The sequence below is a fragment of the Podarcis liolepis genome (genome assembly GCF_965112155.1).
Source record: "Podarcis liolepis genome assembly, chromosome: 5".
Taxonomy (NCBI): domain Eukaryota; kingdom Metazoa; phylum Chordata; class Lepidosauria; order Squamata; family Lacertidae; genus Podarcis; species Podarcis liolepis.
The window spans coordinates 46791772-46809133 of record NC_139556.1 but is presented as its reverse complement, the minus strand read 5'-3'; the positions used below and the strand labels follow the sequence as shown (position 1 = coordinate 46809133).

At 41.0% G+C, this 17362-nt stretch overlaps 2 protein-coding genes across 5 annotated transcripts in view; one reads left to right on the top strand and one right to left on the bottom strand.

Annotated features, from left to right (window-relative positions):
• The window catches only part of UROS (uroporphyrinogen III synthase), a 20781-nt gene extending 13616 nt beyond the window's left edge, over positions 1-7165 (bottom strand). Inside the window, exons 1-3 of one of the 3 annotated variants that reach the window (XM_083506241.1) lie at positions 7111-7165; positions 1619-1687; positions 141-224 (exon numbers count right to left, since the gene is read on the bottom strand). In XM_083506241.1, coding sequence (XP_083362367.1) covers positions 141-224; positions 1619-1681 — 147 coding nt within the window. In that variant the 5' untranslated portion in view covers positions 1682-1687; positions 7111-7165. Of the gene's footprint in view, positions 1-140; positions 225-1618; positions 1688-6854; positions 7058-7110 lie in introns of those variants that run through there. The other 2 variants (XM_083506240.1, XM_083506239.1) reach the window with 2 other exon arrangements.
• BCCIP (BRCA2 and CDKN1A interacting protein) overlaps positions 6884-17362 on the top strand; it is a gene marked incomplete at its 5' end in the record, with an annotated part of 16747 nt that continues 6268 nt past the window's right edge. Inside the window, 5 exons of one of the 2 annotated variants that reach the window (XR_014526898.1) lie at positions 6884-7357; positions 9163-9237; positions 10387-10467; positions 12453-12542; positions 15822-16009. Coding sequence is in view for 1 of the 2 variants with exons in the window: in XM_083506208.1 (XP_083362334.1) it covers positions 7208-7357; positions 9163-9237; positions 10387-10467; positions 12453-12542; positions 15822-16009 (584 nt within the window). The remainder of the gene's footprint in view (positions 7358-9162; positions 9238-10386; positions 10468-12452; positions 12543-15821; positions 16010-17362) is intronic. The other variant, XM_083506208.1, reaches the window with a different exon arrangement.

Genomic DNA, 17362 nt, shown 5'->3' with positions numbered 1-17362 from the left:
ACCCCTTCTAGTCAACATAATGCTATATACCATGGCAACCTACATTCCTAATACAACAAATGGGTTCTTAAAAATTAGATGCTTTTTTTTTTTTTTTTTGCCGAACAGGCTATTAACAGGAAGAGAATGTTAAGACTTACCCTTTCAGAGAAAGCTTGGAGAGATGTAAATTCAAATGCTAAAACTGGGATTAAAGTTGCTTCAAGCCCGTGCAAACCCAGTTCCTATGAATGAAAGGACATACAATTTTGGGATAAAATAAGGATTGACACATTAAAATTATTCTTAACATTTAAATCAGCAAGTTAACTTAGGCTGGGAGTAAATGTCACGGAAAACAATTAGATTTACTTCTGAGTAGACATGTATAGGATTGTACTGTTGTTTAGTGGTAACAGCATAACTTAGAACAAATCATGATTAGGTAAAAAAGCAAACTTGTGTTTTTATTTAAAAGCCAGCTGCATTGGACCAAGTGCCTTAAGTTACTGAAAAAACGCCCCTGCATGCATAATATGTTCATAATTACAAGGCTTATGCTAGAGGACATGCAACAGCCGCCCTACGGTGTAAAGCAGTTGTCCTTCAAAACAGGCCTACATTTGGTTATATGTAGACTAAATAGCTTTGCTGTCCTTGAAATCATGCAGCCCACTTTAAGAATAATTATGGAACTTCATATCTGCATGATTCCCTTATGTACTTCGTGCACCGATCTGTGTGTAACATGGATAAAAAACCAGATTATTGTTGCATGTTTCCTAGCGACTAGAAGTGGTATTTTAATGTACTCTTCATACAAGTGAAATGAAACCCCAAATAAATAAATAAATAAATAAATCACAGAGCTGTTGGCTTGGTTTACACCTAATGCTAAACCATGGTTTAGAATCATGAGGAGCAGCTGCAGCAAGACTTGAGCTTGCACATGCCTTCGTTCCCCTTCCCTGACATGGCTGTAAGCTTCAACAATACATTCAACATTACATTCAGCAATCAGAAATGTGTTTTTCCTTGTGAAGCCCTATCTTGCTTCAGAAGATGCAGACATTTTTAGCAAGGCCACTTCACATCTCAAGGTATTGTGGAGGTATATGGGAGACAGCTATATTTTACACCAACATATGCTTCCTTAGAATCCAAACTATATGTTAACTACCGAAGTTGCATAGATCAGTTTGAAACAATGCTATACATCATCTATTTTCAGGAAACAATTCCTACCAGACAGAGTAACATGACCAGTTTTTTCCCCTGTAGCAGAGAAGCTTGAATATATGAAATCTGAGAATATAGTACACTTGAAGGGTGTATTATTAACCTTCTGGGTTACTAACTTTAAGCATTCCCCTCCAGCCTACAGCTAGCTTAAATTGCAAACGACTCTTTCCAGAGACGTAGCGGGAAGAGAGGACATCTATCTGGCATGCTGCCCAATCTGGCAATAGCTATACTTTTTATGACAATGCAGTTGTACCCTATTTATGATCTGTGGACCAGTTGTTGTCTGTGGCTATCTGAACAGGTCCATTAACCTAAAATGCAGAACTCAGAGTTAAGTTGAATGACAATTCAGATACAAATATCTAAATTTAATCTCTTTCGAAAGGTTACTTACTTTTATATATGGATCTGGTCCGTTTTCACTTTCTTTAGGCTCTTTCAGCAACAGAACTTTCATTGTTTACTGGAGAATACAAAAACACATCACAAAATCGTATCTAAATTGGATCTAGAGGATTCTTCTCTGTACAATGTCTGCATTAGTTGAATATCACAGGAAACAGGACAATTAACAACTGCACTGAAGGGCCGTTGGTTGCACAGTGAGTAAGCAGCTAATGTGCATTCTCTGGGCAGGAACATCTACCCTGATAAGGCGAACAAAATGCATGTTGCTTTCAAATGATATGGCAAGGAAAGTAAGAGTGATAAGAAAGAAAAGGCATTCATTTTGCTTTTAACTCTACTACATACTAGTGCTAAAATGACAAACCTTCTTAAAAGTCTGCCAGACCAGTAGGACTGCAAAAATCCATGTAATTGTTGAGAGAATTATTTTCCAGTACAACTATCATTTAAAATATTTGCACATGCACTACCTAGAAAGGCTACCCTGAATTATTTTGTTGCCCTGCAGAAAACGGGTAGGGCTGCACCTGCCATGATTTCCGACTACATTCCTGTTTAAATATCAGCCTCCCCACAATGCACTGCAGAATTTCCAAATCTGCAGAGGTACAGCAAGGGACACCACTCTTTTGCTTTAAATGTATTCTGAAGAGAGCGGGAAAGAACCTGCCAAATCCATATCCAATGAAGGTTCTCTCACATTTTCTTCACAAATGTAAATGTGGCACAGGCTGCAAACCACCAGGCACACTAGCTCAGGTTCAAACTACAAAAGCAATGTATCCAGGTGTGCCAATTTTATTTGTACAGGTCACCGACCCAATTCAAACTGCACGCAGAATTTACATTGGAGATTGCATGCTTGATAGTATCCACATATAAAAACTTATTGTACATGGAAAGCTTAAGACACATCAGGACAAAGTTAGTTGAGGCTACAGACTTCTCTTTGACATGTGACCTTTCAGTAAGATGATTTTTACATGCATGCATTTTTAAACCAGCAACCCCTCTGTATTCTGAGGTAGTACACTAAGGGAACAACTCTAAGGCTAGATCTGCTGGAATGTGCAGGGTTAGGATCCAGCAGATCTCCAGCTGAGCTGGGAGGTTCTTGGCTCAGCTGGGCTATGCCTGCATAAGTCCCCAGCTCAGCCAAAGATACACTGCGCTAAGTCCTTCATCCCAGCTTAGCAGTTACCCAACTGGTTGAGCCCAGTGGAATTTCAGCCTGTGTAAACCCAGAGGGTGGGACTTAGGCTGGATCCTAAGCCCAGCACGGTCACATAACTTGGAAACACTAAGTTAAGCTGACAAAAAGGATGATGTAACTAAAGCTCTATTTTAAAGTTTCGTTTACCCTCTGCCAGGCTTTAGTCAAGCCCAGCCAGCAGTAGCCCCACACCTGATCAGAGTTTGGATCTGGTACTACGCCAGCGTAACTAAAACTGGCTTCTCATTCTTAGGACTGCTTCCTAGCACAGGTGTGTCTGCTCGTTTGAATTGGTTCCCAGAGCATCTAGGTGCAACTGCACTAAAGGGTCACAAATAGGCCAAGCTCCACCACTAGGCTAACTGTGGAATACATGTGAATGTTGCGTTATGCGTATTTAAGATAATTGGTAGGAACTAAACCCTACATAAAGTCAATCAATTATGAGGCAAAGTGGTCCATTAAATTGTACTCAAGTCTCTCACCATCGTGTATCTTACTTCACCACTGGGAAACAAAAATAAGTATCAGTGCAAGTTTTCCAAATATTTTGTACATCAGCATTTCAGGTATTTATCATTTCAGAAGCTAAATATATTTCAAAATAGACAAATTAAATGGAAACATCCCATGAGCTCAGAGATAAATTAATTCAAACCTAAATGTTATTTTCACATTGATCCCAGAGAGTGCAATGTATAGAAGACAACTGATAAAAGGATGCATGCTTTTGAGTTGGAAGAGGGATCTTTTGCCAGGATAAAAGCATTCTGAGAACAAATATTAAGCTGCAACATAAATCATTTCTTGAAAAACAAAACACCCAGCTTTGAAACCTGTAAATATGCTGGTTGTTGACCAAAGTCAGCCAGTTTAATGGGACTCTGAAAACAACTTCTGGATTTAAAACCAAAACTCTATTCAAATCCACAGGCAAGGCTGGAAAAATCTCCTAAAAATGTAATGTGAGTGCCCATTTTCAGGGGACACAACTCAAGGGCAGAATGGATATATACAGTGGTACCTCGGGTTAAGAACTTAATTTGTTCTGGAGGTCCGTTCTTAACCTGAAACTGTTCTTAACCTGAAGTACCACTTTAGCTAATGGGGCCTCCTGCTGGCGCCGCGCAATTTCTGTTCTCATCCTGAAGCAAAGTTCTTAACCCAAGGTACTATTTCTGGGTTAGCGGAGTCTGTAACCTGAAGCGTCTGTAACCCGAGGTACCGCTGCACTGGATTTCCAGCACAGAGGCAGATTTAGGGAAGTGCAAATGGTTCGCCCACAATGAACACAGAGCCAAGAAGCCGTCACAGGGGGCACCAGAACAATGATGAACAACAGAAGGTGAGAGGCAGGGGAGGGGTGATGAATTTTGGTCATCACACAGGGCACTGCTGAAATTTGGAAGCCCAAAGTCCGCCACTGCCCAGCATCTGAAAAGGCCTTGGGCCCAAAGGCTGGGAAACACATTGGTCCAAGACATTAGAGAGCTGCTACCAGTTAGAACAGGCAGGACTAAGGCTAGATAAATTGTTAGTCAGGCTCCATATGACAGCTCAACGCCAAATTTAATTATACAGCTCTGGTGCCTCCTTACATAATGGTGATTGTCAGGAATCTATCCCCCATATTGTAGCTATACTGTATCTTAAAAATTTGGTGTGTGGTTAGCAAAATCTGATGTCAAATTAACTAAACATTCACTTCCTGGAAATCAATATGTACTCTGTTTTGAACTTTTGTCAGTTTCAATATTTTGAAGGTATGCTTACTTATCCAATTCAGCCTTATGCTTACTTTTCATACAGTACACCTGAGATGGCAGGCATGTAATGGAGAAGTACACTTTGACCCACATATTGCCCATAGGGGCTACATCCGCAGGCAAGCATAACATTCATTTTGGCCTCCAACCATCAACGAGAAGCCTCTGGAAATAGCTGGTTGTCTTTTCTTTTTAAATACTGACAGGCTTAATTGGAAAAAAACCACACCAATTACAAGGTGACACAGACTGCATCATATATAGTGATGACCTCATACTCCAAGGCTCTCCTGTAGGTGAGATAGTCCTGGAAATAGTTCGGACTCTACATCATTTGAATGCATTTTTCTTAGCAATTGTGTATCAGAGTGACTTATCACTGCAAGTCTAGGCATTATGCCATCCCAACAGATGTACATGAATATAGGCACCCAGGAAAGAGAATGTGCATGCCCAATGAGCTAGCTCTCAGCCAAAATGGCTAAAAACAGCTGTCACTTGCTGAGTTTGTGTACCAAAGGCTACAGGAGTGCACCATCATCTTAAACTCTCTCGCCGCCGCTCCCCCCGCCGCCCAATTACAGCAATATCTTGTTTTTCAGTCAATTGAGAATTATATAAGGAGATCCTGCTGGATCAGACAAAAGGCAGACAACCAAATCCGTATGTGAAGTCCACAAGAAAGACCTCATTGAAACAGCATTGTCCTCTCCTGCCTTCCAGCAACTGGCATTCAGAAGCATACAGCTTCCAGCAGTGGAGGCAGGACACAACTCTCAAGGTTAGTTGTCACTGATAGCCTTCTCCATGTTTTTGTGTTTAATACTCCCTTAAATCCATCCATATTTCAAGCACTTGTAAATGAAAATTTATTTTGCATTGTTGCATCCATCACTGATCTCTCTCTTTTTTTTTAATGCTATGTAAGGCAAGCTGCACTACAAAATATGAGTGTTAAATCAAAGACTCGTGTAACTACAGAGCATAGGATAAGTGGCACAAACACATCTTTAGGCAGGCTTGCAAAAAACTCCTCTCTGAAATGCTGGAGAGCGGCTGTCTGTCAATCTTCTTCTGCGCCACCATTGGCTAAGGTCATGATACACACTAGTATGTACATATGCAAGTACATAGTACATTCCGATGCAAGTTGACCACTGGAAGCCAAAATTTCTGCATCAACTTACGTATAAAGCAGTTTCATCCATTATCTACCACCAGTAAATTCTACAGTGGGGTTGGCTAGCCTTTTCTGGCCAGGGACCACATGCCAGCAATGAATGTGGCAAAAGCAACAAGCCACTGACAAAATAAATTGCACATGGAAGACTAAAAACATTGGAAGACAAGTTTAAAAATCTTTCAAATGGGTACATGAACTCATTTATTTATTGAGGAAAGCAAAGGGCACAGTGTCGTCATTTCTAAACTGCCTCATGTGTACAGCTGTCAACCAAACCGAAGGGAGATATCTGGACCGTGGAAGTTCTGCTTAGAAAGAACAGTTATTAACAGCCAAGCCCCATGCAGCAGCCAAGCCCCATGGAGCAATATTTCCACCATGAGTCCATGCGCAAGGACCCTGAATGGCTGTGGCTAGCATCTTGTCTGGATCTGGGGCTTTTAAGCATGTAAAGCAGCATAGTATGTGGCAATTTTTATTTCAAAAATAAAACTGGTACGGCAGAGCAAGGACATAGTACCTTCAGTTACTGCACAGCAGGGCCGATGAAATTCTTTCCTGGGGCACTATTTGCCATTTGTCTACATGCCAAACAAATAAGCCTCTCTCAAAGAGAAATAAGCCAAGCAGAGGAAGAGGAAGGTTACATTAGCATGGATGGCCAAGCTGCCACTTTTATTTCGTCCTTTTGTTATAAAAGGACGAAATAAATAAGTCCTTTTGTTATGACCAACCAAAATGTCACAAAATAGTGAGCAAGCTTTCAAGTTCACCAGAACTCTTCATCGGGCTGGATGTTAAGCAAAGTGCTGGGAGGCGGGGCAAGAAGAGAATATGTATGTGAGAAATTAATAATAATAATGATGATGATGATGATGATGATGATGATGATGATAAGTTCGCTTGTAACCAAAAGCATATCTTCCTTGATCAAACATCGTGTTATCGTATAAGCCAAACGGACTGCGGACCTAAGTTGCTCCTTGACTATTAATCAAAAGGAAAGAGGGGAAAGCACTCTACACACGGCCAGAAACACTCGTTTCAGTTACATATTTACCCCAGCGCTCAGCCCTGGCACTGGGAGCAATGTGTTGCTTCTTCCCAGGCAGGGCTTGTCCCCTGAAACTGCTGCCTTGGTGCCCAAACCTCCACCGCTGGCGACCCCCGACGTCCCCAGGGGTACTCCTTTTCCGAGGAAGGGGCGGAGGGCTTATCCTGTTCACGACCCTCGCAGCCGCAGTGTCCCACTTTCCTCGCAGGCCACTCCAGGCGGCTCCGGGGCCCCCCGCCCACCTGTGCGCGCTCGCGCTGACAAGCGCGGCCTTCCTTCCCGGCTTCCGTGGCCGCGCGGACTTCCTTCCCGCCTCGCGGGCGCAGGCGCACAAAGGAGGGGGGGGAGAGCTCGGCAGCATGGCCTCTCGGGCTAAGCGGAGGCGAGCGGCAGGGCCGCCTGAGTGCCGGGAGGAGGAAGGCGGCGGCGACACGGAGGACGACTCCTCGGAGGAGCCGGGCAGCGAGGAAGACAGTGACGACGACGACGAGGAGGAAGAGCTTAACCAGGTAAAAGAGCGGCCGGGGTTCGTTCCTCTTCCGGCGCGGTGGCTTTGGGAGCAGCTTCTGCCGCCGCGAAGGCCCCTCTGCGCCTCAGGGTCGTCGGTTGGGACCCATGGCGTCGGCGGTGTTTCTGCCATGCGTCTCTCGCAACGGTCCCCACCTCCAGGAGTGGGGGGAGACGACCACCGGCGACTCTCCGACCTGTCTGTGGGGCTCTTTATAGCCCCCACCTGCCTCATCCGTCGAGGGGGGTGGAAACCAAAGGTTCCTCGTCCCTGTTGTAGAGGCAAGGTGGGCTGCATGGGAGGGCAGGGCTCAGTGCTGTGTTTTTTTAAGGGCCAGGGCTCATCCTAAGACCATATGAAGTAACTTCAGAGAGTGATTGATTGATTGATTGATTGGCGGTTCTCTGAGTATGCGCTAGGTTCCCAGCTGAAAGTGCAGGTCAGCTTTTGCCACTAAGAGTGCAAGAATAGGTTGGTATTAAAGCAGTTGACAGATGATGACGATTACTATTTTTTTTATACGCCACTTTTTTCGTGGTTGGGACTCCAGGCAGCCTCCAGATAAAAACAAGAACCACTAAAATCATAGGAAAAAAGCAGTCAGTTCTGAAAAGCCTGTTGGGACAAGAAACTTAAGATTGCTTCGGGGCATATTAACACCAGCACAAAGTCTTAAGTAGGCTTAGCAGGTCACTCTTGAGAGTAGTGCAACTAGCACACTGACACTGTTACGCTATTTCTTTCATGGGACAAGCAGAAGTAGGGGGATCTGCTTCAGGGGCTGTCTTTGAGTGCCTGCCAGTAAGATTGGTTAGGTTACCTTAAAAAACAGACAGGATCTTCTCCATGGTGGCCTCCAAACTGGAACTCTGTTCCAGTTGACATATGCCTTGTCGCTTTATTACATACATTTAAGTTGGCCTTGAAAAACTTTTCAATGCTGCATTTAACTGAGTCCATAGATACAGTAGTGCCTCGCAAGACGAAATTAATTCGTTCTGCGAGGTTTTTCGCCTTGCGAATTTTTCGTCTTGCGAAGCACGGTTTCCTGGGTATTAACGGTTTTAAGAAAAAGGAAACAAACTTGCAAGATGTTTTCGTCTTGCGAAGCAAGCCCATAGGGACATTCGTCTTGCGAAGCAAATCAAAAAACGAAAAACTCTTTCGTCTTGCGAGTTTTTCGTCTTGCAAGGCATTCATCTTGTGAGGTACCACTGTACCTATATGTTCAGAGGAGCATGCTAAATGTAAATTACAGTGGTACCTCTAGTTATGAACTTAATTTGTTCCAGAGGTCCGTTCTTAACCTGAAACTGTTCTTAACTAGAGGTGTGCTTTTGCACATGGGGCCTTTTGCTGCCACTGCGTCGCCGGCACATGATTTCTATTCTCATCCTGGGGCAAAGTTCTCAACTTGAGGTAACTCTTCCAGGTTAGCGGAGTTTGAACCCGGAAGCGTTTGTAACCTGAGACATTTATAACTCGAGGTACCACTGTATACACATTTCTAGTGTTACTTTGTGAGGATGTAGCCTTAAAAATGGCTTTAAAAATAAATAAAGACAGTTTGTTTCACAAGGAGAGCAGATGTTACTGATCATTGTCCACCCTCCCCAGGCCTCATTTAGAGTAATGTAATAGATACTACAGATTGCCACTTGTACATGGTAAGCATCTGTATCAGGTAAATCTTTAGTACTTCTAAGATTGGATGTTTCCAGTTACCCCCGCCACCCTCTTAACTTTTTTTGAGGACAATATTTCATTACAAACACCTGTGTGATTGTCTTTTGTGCTTATTTACAGGAAGTAAATATTGAATTTGAAGCTCATTCAATATCTGATAATGATAAGAATGGAATAAAAAAATTACTGCAACAGGTATGTATGTTTCATCTGGTGACATTTGTAGCTTTTTATGTGAAAATGTAATGAAGAGAAAGAGCACAAATGCCATGAAGAAATGATAATGCGAATTAGTATGTGACTTGAGTTCAAGAGTCCCTAAACTATTGCATAACTTACATAGGTTGTTCTGTTGCATTCTGAAGCATCTTCACACTCTAATCGTTTGCAGTATCTATATCCCAGTTTTACAATATTTCAGGGTCAAACTGAACATTTATCTTAAAAGCATGTTTGAATTCTGGGGGATGCTGAAGGAGGGGGTTAACTCTTTTCTCCCACACTGCTCTATTTACCCTTGAAGCTGCTCTGCTTGTTTGTGAGCAGGTGGAAGTGGTTCAGATCAGGGACCCTGCTATTGCATTCAGTAAAGAAAAAGACATGGAGAATCCCAAGCGCGGGGTTCAAAAATGGCTTGAACATGCACTCCATTGTGTCTCAAGACAGACAGATGCTAACAAGTTTGAACCTCACTGTATAGCTGGAAACTTCATTTTTTCTGATTCCTAAATTGATTTCAACCCCCACGCACTTCAGAACTGAAGATCATGCCACAATTCTGATACAATAAATTCATATGACAGCAGGGCTAGTCTTCTCTAACCTGGTGTCCTCTGGATGCTTTGGAATAAAGTTCTCATAATCCCTGATCGTTGGCCATTGTGGCTCAGGTTGACTGGCGTTGTACCCTATAACGTGGAGAGCACAAGGTTACTGAAGGCTGATATAAAAAGTTACATTGTGGCACTGAAAATATATGAACAGGAAAAGAATATGAATACGCTCACTGAGAAGAGGGGCTTACAACACAATCCTATTTGACTGCTCAGAAGTAAGTTCCATTGATTCAAATGGTACTTATTCCCAGATAAATGTGTGTAGGATCGGATGCCTAAATAGGGTGAACCTAAATGAATTGTACTAAAATCAATTTGTTTTGGTTCTAGAATGCTAGCCTAATGTTAGTTTTCATGGAAATTCAGTCTATGGCTGTTTCTAGCCTTCAGGGATAGAACACTAAAAGTTGTGGCTGGCAAATCTGAGTCCACAAAGCAATATGAATCTTAATAAGTGATCCAGAAAGTGTTTTCTTACTAAAACTCTGCACCACTCTTTCCCTTCCAGCTGTTTCTAAAGGCTCCTGTTAGTACAGCTGATCTGACTGATATATTGATACAACAAAATCACATTGGGAGTGTTATTAAGGTAAGAGATCTAAACCCATCTTTATGACATTTTATGGAATAAATCTGTTGATGGTTAACAAGATATATTTATCCTTGGTTAATATGACATTTGGGGCTGAAACATACATGCTTCATTCAGGGGGCATCTGTCTACAGCACACATGGTCCAGGAGTAAATAATGCATATCAACAATAATTTAAGCAAGCAACAAAATCACTTTCTGCTTACTGCTATGGTAGCAGTACTTTTGATCCAGCACTAGGATCATGATACAGTGGTACCTCTGGTTACGTCCTTAATTCATTCCAGAGGTCCGTTCTTAACCTGAAACTGTTCTTAACCTGTGAAACACCACTTTAGCTAATGGGGCCTCCCGCTGCTGTTGCGCTGCCGCCGCACGATTTCTGTTCTCATCCTGAAGCAAAGTTCTTAACCCGAGGTACTATTTCTGGGTTAGCGGAGTCTGTAACCTGAAGCGTATGTAACCCGAAGTACCACTGTAGTTGATAAACAAAAGTAAGGGATAAAAACACATATCTCTAGGGGGCAAAAATCTACTTTGCATCTTTTTCCTAATTATACCTGCCCGTCCTCATCCTGTATAAGTTGCAGTAGACCACAAACAGCATCTAATCTTGGCAAAATAAAAACAAAAGAATTTGAATGCAGGGCATTAAATAAAGAGAAATTATTCTTGCACTTATATTTTTAATGGGCTACTGGTCATACCTCCACCATTGATGGGACCCAGAGCAGAGCCTACCCTACAGATTGCGACCTTACTTTTAATACTGAAAATATGAACTTTTGGAAATACCTACTCTGGCCACACTTTGGGCATGGAGTAGTTGTTATTTGTTGTTGGTCATGCCCAATAAGTGCTCGCAACAGTCACAGAAAAATGCACTGCATATGTTACTTATAACACTGCCGGTTATGCTAGTTTCCATTGTCCCCTGGTAAACCGTCACCAAAAAACAAAACAAAACCATTGGCCAGAAGTTGTGGCACAACGGTCTACAATACTGCTGCCAAGTCTCTGAAACAGTCCTAAAATCAATGGACTTAAATCAGGACATTTCACCTTGGGAACTGACTTGCCATCAGTTTTTACTCTCAGCGACCTTCGGTTTATGTTTCTGCGTCCACTTATTTTGAGAAGGTAGCCCACTGCTCTGCTTGTCTGCTTGTGCTACCATATGGTCATGCAGAGGGGTGGAATACAGAATAGCTGGAATGTCAGTGATCAGCTGGGAAATTCTAGCAAGATTCTGGTATGATTGGAAGTCTCTGATCTTTGATAGTTAAAGAATCTAGATTCAGTTTTATCATTTCAGATAGACATTTATCTAGCTGCTGGAACTATGGAGCAAATAGGTCACAGTGTTGAGGTGGATATACAGTGGTGCCCCGCAAGACGAATGCCTCGCAAGACGAAAAACTCGCTAGACGAAAGAGTTTTCCGTTTTTTGAGTCGTTCCGCAAGACGAATTTCCCTATGGGCTTGCTTCACAAGACGAAACGTCTTGCGAGTTCTTGCGAGTTTGTTTCCTTTTTCTTAAAGCCGCTAAGCCGTTAATAGCCACTAAGCCGCTAATAGCCGTGCTTCGCAAGACGAAAAAACCGCAAGACGAAGAGACTCGCGGAATGGATTAATTTCGTCTTGCGAGGCACCACTGTAATGGCACAGTTCTAATAGAAAAGTTATTTATTAAAATTTGTTCTTTTAAAAACGTGCCACAAGGATGACATACAGCCCAATTCTATTTACAGATGGGTAGCCGTGTTGGTCTGCCATAGTCAAAATAAAGAAGGAATTTTTTTATTTAGCCCAATTCTATGTATGCCTACTCTGAAGTAAGCCGCTTTGTGTTTAATAAGCTTTTTTTCTTATATATATTGACATTCTCTTCTTGACTGTTAGTAGACTATGATGTTTGCAGAAAGACTTAATAGAGAACATGCATTCGGTTGTATTTTCTCCTTTGTTTTCTGTTTAATAGCAAGCAGAACTTTTAGAGGAAAGTGATGATGATGATGATCCTGATGAGGTTTTTGGCTTCATAAGCCTGCTGAACTTAACTGAAAGGAAGGTCAGTAATACTAATTTGTATTTAACTATGATGCTAATCTGACTGTCAACTAAATTTGAATATTTTGGCACCTCAGTGTTATCCATCCTTTTCCCTTTTTTATTTCATATAGTCATGTTTTCTTTCTGTCTGGCATCAGAATGAACACAATCAATACAAATAGAAACATCTCCTGGAAATGATTAAACATCACACCCTTTCCAAGAAAAGGGAGTGAAGGAAGCCTTCATTGAGAACATTTCTTGTTCAGTATAGTTGCACACAATTCATTGGGGTCAGCAATACCGCACAATATTAAGTACAAAAACCTACACAGGTGGGATGTGGGATCTAATTGTGGCCACATTTTTAAACATAATTTGTAATTAGCATATATATAGCATAATTAAAACTGTTCCACAAGTATAACGGTCCAATACTCATAAGCTTTGAATTATCTGTAACAATAATATATCTTAGAACTTGAAACTACAGTATAGTACAATAAGCCTGCAACATACTTTGGGTTACGTTCCAGGCATTTGTGCACAAAGGTAAACTCCCGGAACAGCCCACATGTGACCAGCTTTACCTTACTGGGCTGTGGGAAGGTTGTTGAAGGCTTCTGGAAGCTTGTAGGAGGCATCCAAGAGATCTTGTGGTAGCCTTACAGAGCCTTGCGCGATGTTTCCAAGGTCTGGTAAGCATGGTGGAGGGCTTTAAAACTCTTTCTTCACTAGAAAACCTGACGTGGAAAGTGCCTTGTTTTGCTGGGCTCTAGGAACGTCGTGCAAGATCTTATGGGCTCTTTACAAGATCTCGCAGGATCTTAAACAGCCCCTTTCAACTGCCCCCCCCCAGCTCTCCATTAATTAATTTATTTTCCCACTGCCCACACAAAACTGGAATTGCATAAGTAAATCATGTGTAAGTTGTGGGCCTGCTGTACATAATTCTCAAGCACCCTGTGCACAATCACCACATTTCACAGCTGCATGAATTGGATAGGTAAAACGGTTCAACTAAAACAAATAATTGTTATAACTTTCTGTCATCATTTTGATTGCAGACATGACACATTTTTCCTTCTCTTGTTGCCAAGCAGTTCTGAGGCTGCTTTTCTTAAAGTTCCAGGCAAGGTAGCTCTGTGTATCAAAACTCAACTCAGGGTTTGATAAGTTGTAGACTTGGGTCCTGGAGTGCTGGTGCCAGTATGGGTTGTTGAACTTAGGGTAGGCAATGTGTGCCTGGAAAAACCACCATTGGCTACCATTTGATCATTCATTTGTATGTGGTCACAGATGTCAACAGTACCTTTGGTTTCATTTAATAAATCAATAAATATAATGAACGATCTCAGGCAGGGAATTCTGGTCTGAGATTGTTGCACTATTATACATTGACAAAATAATAAGAATTTTCCTTTCTTCCTTTGATACATAATTTACAAGTGTCAGATCTTCTTGAAAAAACAAAAACACTGCTGTTGACCCTTTTGGATTCATGAGCCAGGAACTCTGGGGGAATTTAAGGCTTGTTTCTTTTTCTTCTATTTGTTGATAGGAGCCGGGGGTTTTTAGCTAATCTCCCAAGCAGCAACACAATAGTGAAATTATCGGTTGCTATATTCTATCTAGCAGGCTATAAATGTGTTAATTTTTCAACAACCACCTACCTATGTTTTGAGCTGCTGAGACAAAGCAGCCATAATTTTATGCCATATTTTGTGGGTTTGGATGATATATATTGCCTTGTTGGGTGTCTTCCTCTGAACAGCCCCAATTGTTCATTAATTGTAACATTCTTATACAGCACAAAGCAATGTGAGAGTGGCTTGATGAACATTTCACAGGTCGTGTGTAATGGGCAAGCGTCCTTCACATAAATACTTCAACATTAAAGCCCATCGCCACATCTTTTGATTCTTTTGAAGGAGGCCAGTGACATTGCGTCCTGGAAGTTTTGCAGCAACCCTCAACAATGCATTTTGCAAAGATCTTTCTGTAAACAGAGAAATGTGATCATCCAAAGCTTCTTAATTAAGAGTTGCCATTAAGTCTAGCCATCTGCTGAAGTGAAGGTGTACGTTGCTTGCAAAAATGTGCAGATGCAGTTGAGGTTGCATTGACCAAGTTAGTAAGTTTTGTATAAACAAAACAGGTTTATAAACAGGTTTTAAAACTTGTGGGGGTACTGTCAATGACCCCTAAAACCATTTGTAGTAATGTTAAGGAAAGTGAGTAATTTTTCTGGTATGAAAATTATGGAAATGTTATTTCATCTTCTGTGCTCTCTTCCTGCATGAATGAAAAGAATAACGCAAGTCTAGGTGTCTGTTGAAATGGCAGGTGAAAACTTTTGGAGGGATCAGTCTGACGTGACACTTCATGTGTCTGACTGTGTGACTTTCTAGGTTATTTAAATATTGAAATGATAATATATATATTTTTAAAAAATAATTTATGCAACTTTAAGAATCCTTTGAAGGATGTAAATTTGCAGGGTGTAAATATGTATATTAATCTAACGAAGTGGAACATATGCAAATAGCAAAAGTGAAAAGAATAAAAATTGACAAAAATAATCCCAGTGGTTGACTTTAATTTGGCTTTGCAATAAGACCTGCATGAGCCATTACACTCTTTTAGAACATCACCAATGGTGCTATCAGGCAATAGCAAACTAAGTCATACTTGGAATAGATTCACTGAAATAAATGGATTTAACACTGGATATCACCTAATATCTGTTCAGTCTCTTTCTGGATGAGTGCAGTCATACTTAAGAGCTGTGGAAATAATTGTTTAATTGAAGATTATTTCTGTAAGGAAAGATCATGTTGGTACTAGAATGGTGTTACTCAATAAACATTTAAAAACTCAGTAGGATCCAGTTGTAGTTTCCTGTTGTTTGCATTGCTTGAACAAAACTATAACCCAATGTTTTAATGCATTGATTTATCACTTTCATTTGCTTTATTAGGCCATTTATGCTGAGTACTTCATATAATTTTATAAAGTATTCTTTTAGTCATGTGGCTGGCTCTGTGGCCCTAAGCAAGAGTGGAATGCTAATGCTTGGTTACCGTTTTTGTCATCCTTTCCGAATTAAAACTCCCCTACATGCATTCGTTTGAGCGTTGATTAAATAATCTAAAAAGAAATTCCTACAAATCATTAAAAGTCACAGCAAGAAATTTCCCAGAGTCCTGTAAAACAATGCCCAGAAGCTCTCTTTTCAAGTTGCCTTATGTAAATAATTATTCTGTAATGCAAAGAAAATCTATCCTTTGATTCCTAGGGTACCGAATGTGCTGAACAAATTAAAGAGCTGGTTTTAAGCCAGTGTGAGAAGAACTGTGAACAGAGTATGGTTGAACAGCTGGATAAGCTCCTAAGTGACACCACCAAGCCTGTGGGCTTCCTACTAAGTGAAAGATTCATTAATGTACCTCCCCAGATCGCTCTGCCCATGCACCAGCAACTGCAGTAAGAGCTTTTCCAAAACCATTTTTGAACAGAATTTTTTTTATTATCCTCGAATGACCTCTGAAATCTTATTTAAATGGAAATGTGTAGAGTGGGGGGAAAAAGGTCCCCCGAGAAGCAGAAACCAACATTTTTAGTATTGATCTCTTAAAGTGGCCTTTGGTGCAAACATTCAATATTTCACATATTGTGTATAGGTGAGTTTTACTCATATGTGAAAGCACTTTGTAAGGGATGAAAAAAGCCACTTAGAATTACTCTGCAATATATTGGATCCAGACAAATGTGTTCTGTGAATTGTTTTGAGAGTTGTGCTGTCGCTTGGAGAACACTCACTAAAAACAGCTACATTCTAACCATTTATCTTTTATTATAGTGGTTTCTATTCCTGGCAGATTGGTTACAGAAATTTGTTTAAATTTCTGAACTTTTGACTAAACACTGGATATTTATTTTAAGAATTAAGGCTGATAAGTGAGATGCATAACCAGAGATCAGTAAGCAGTTTTAGCAAAGCTGATGCCAAGAATTCAGAGAAGACTCTTTAGTTGTTTGAAACGATTTTAAATAGTTCTGGCAGTAGAATAATTTGCGCTTTCCCCCTGGTTTCATGACCTTGTTTGTTTTGTTGTTACATCAGTTTCCTGATTCAGAGATCACAGAACACTGGATTTAAGGAATATTAAATATTCATAAAAACTGGGAGCAAGGAGTGTAGAACGGACATATTCCTGGTCCAGTAAGCTATGGTTTATAGAACTGGAAGTGCCCACAGCTTTGGTTCGTGTAGGGAGAGCTTCACCACAGTTTGGGCCATATACTAAATTAAACCTTGCTTAGTAGAGTTGTTGCAAACCTCTCTCCAGGCGTTTGTGGTCTAGCTAAGCCAGAATTTGACTTAGCATGTTGGGTGAACTAGGCCAGTGTTTTGCCCAGTAACCACCAGCTTTTCTTCTGGAACATTAGGTAATCTTCCTTAATGCCCTTACATGTAAAAAGAGAGTGGAACAGAAATATTTAATTTCACAATTATTCCCCTAAGCAGATTATGAATTCTCCTGGGGGACCATAGGTCTGCAGGGCTCATGAAGGAAAAGTCTTCAGTTTCAACGAAGCAGCTTTTTTGCTGTGGAGTGAGATGAAGTGAGGCAGTGGGAAGAAGAGGAAGGAAAAAAAGATGCATAATCCTAAAGTTTCTTTTTATATTCTAACAACAGGAGGAGCATTTGTTGCTCAGAATGTTTTCACTCACCTCTTAAGGGATGGTGGAACAGTGTGTTTATGCACACTTCTGAGGATTGTGTTGGCACATGAGAAAGCACTGTTGTGGCAAAGCAGGCATCTTTATTTGAG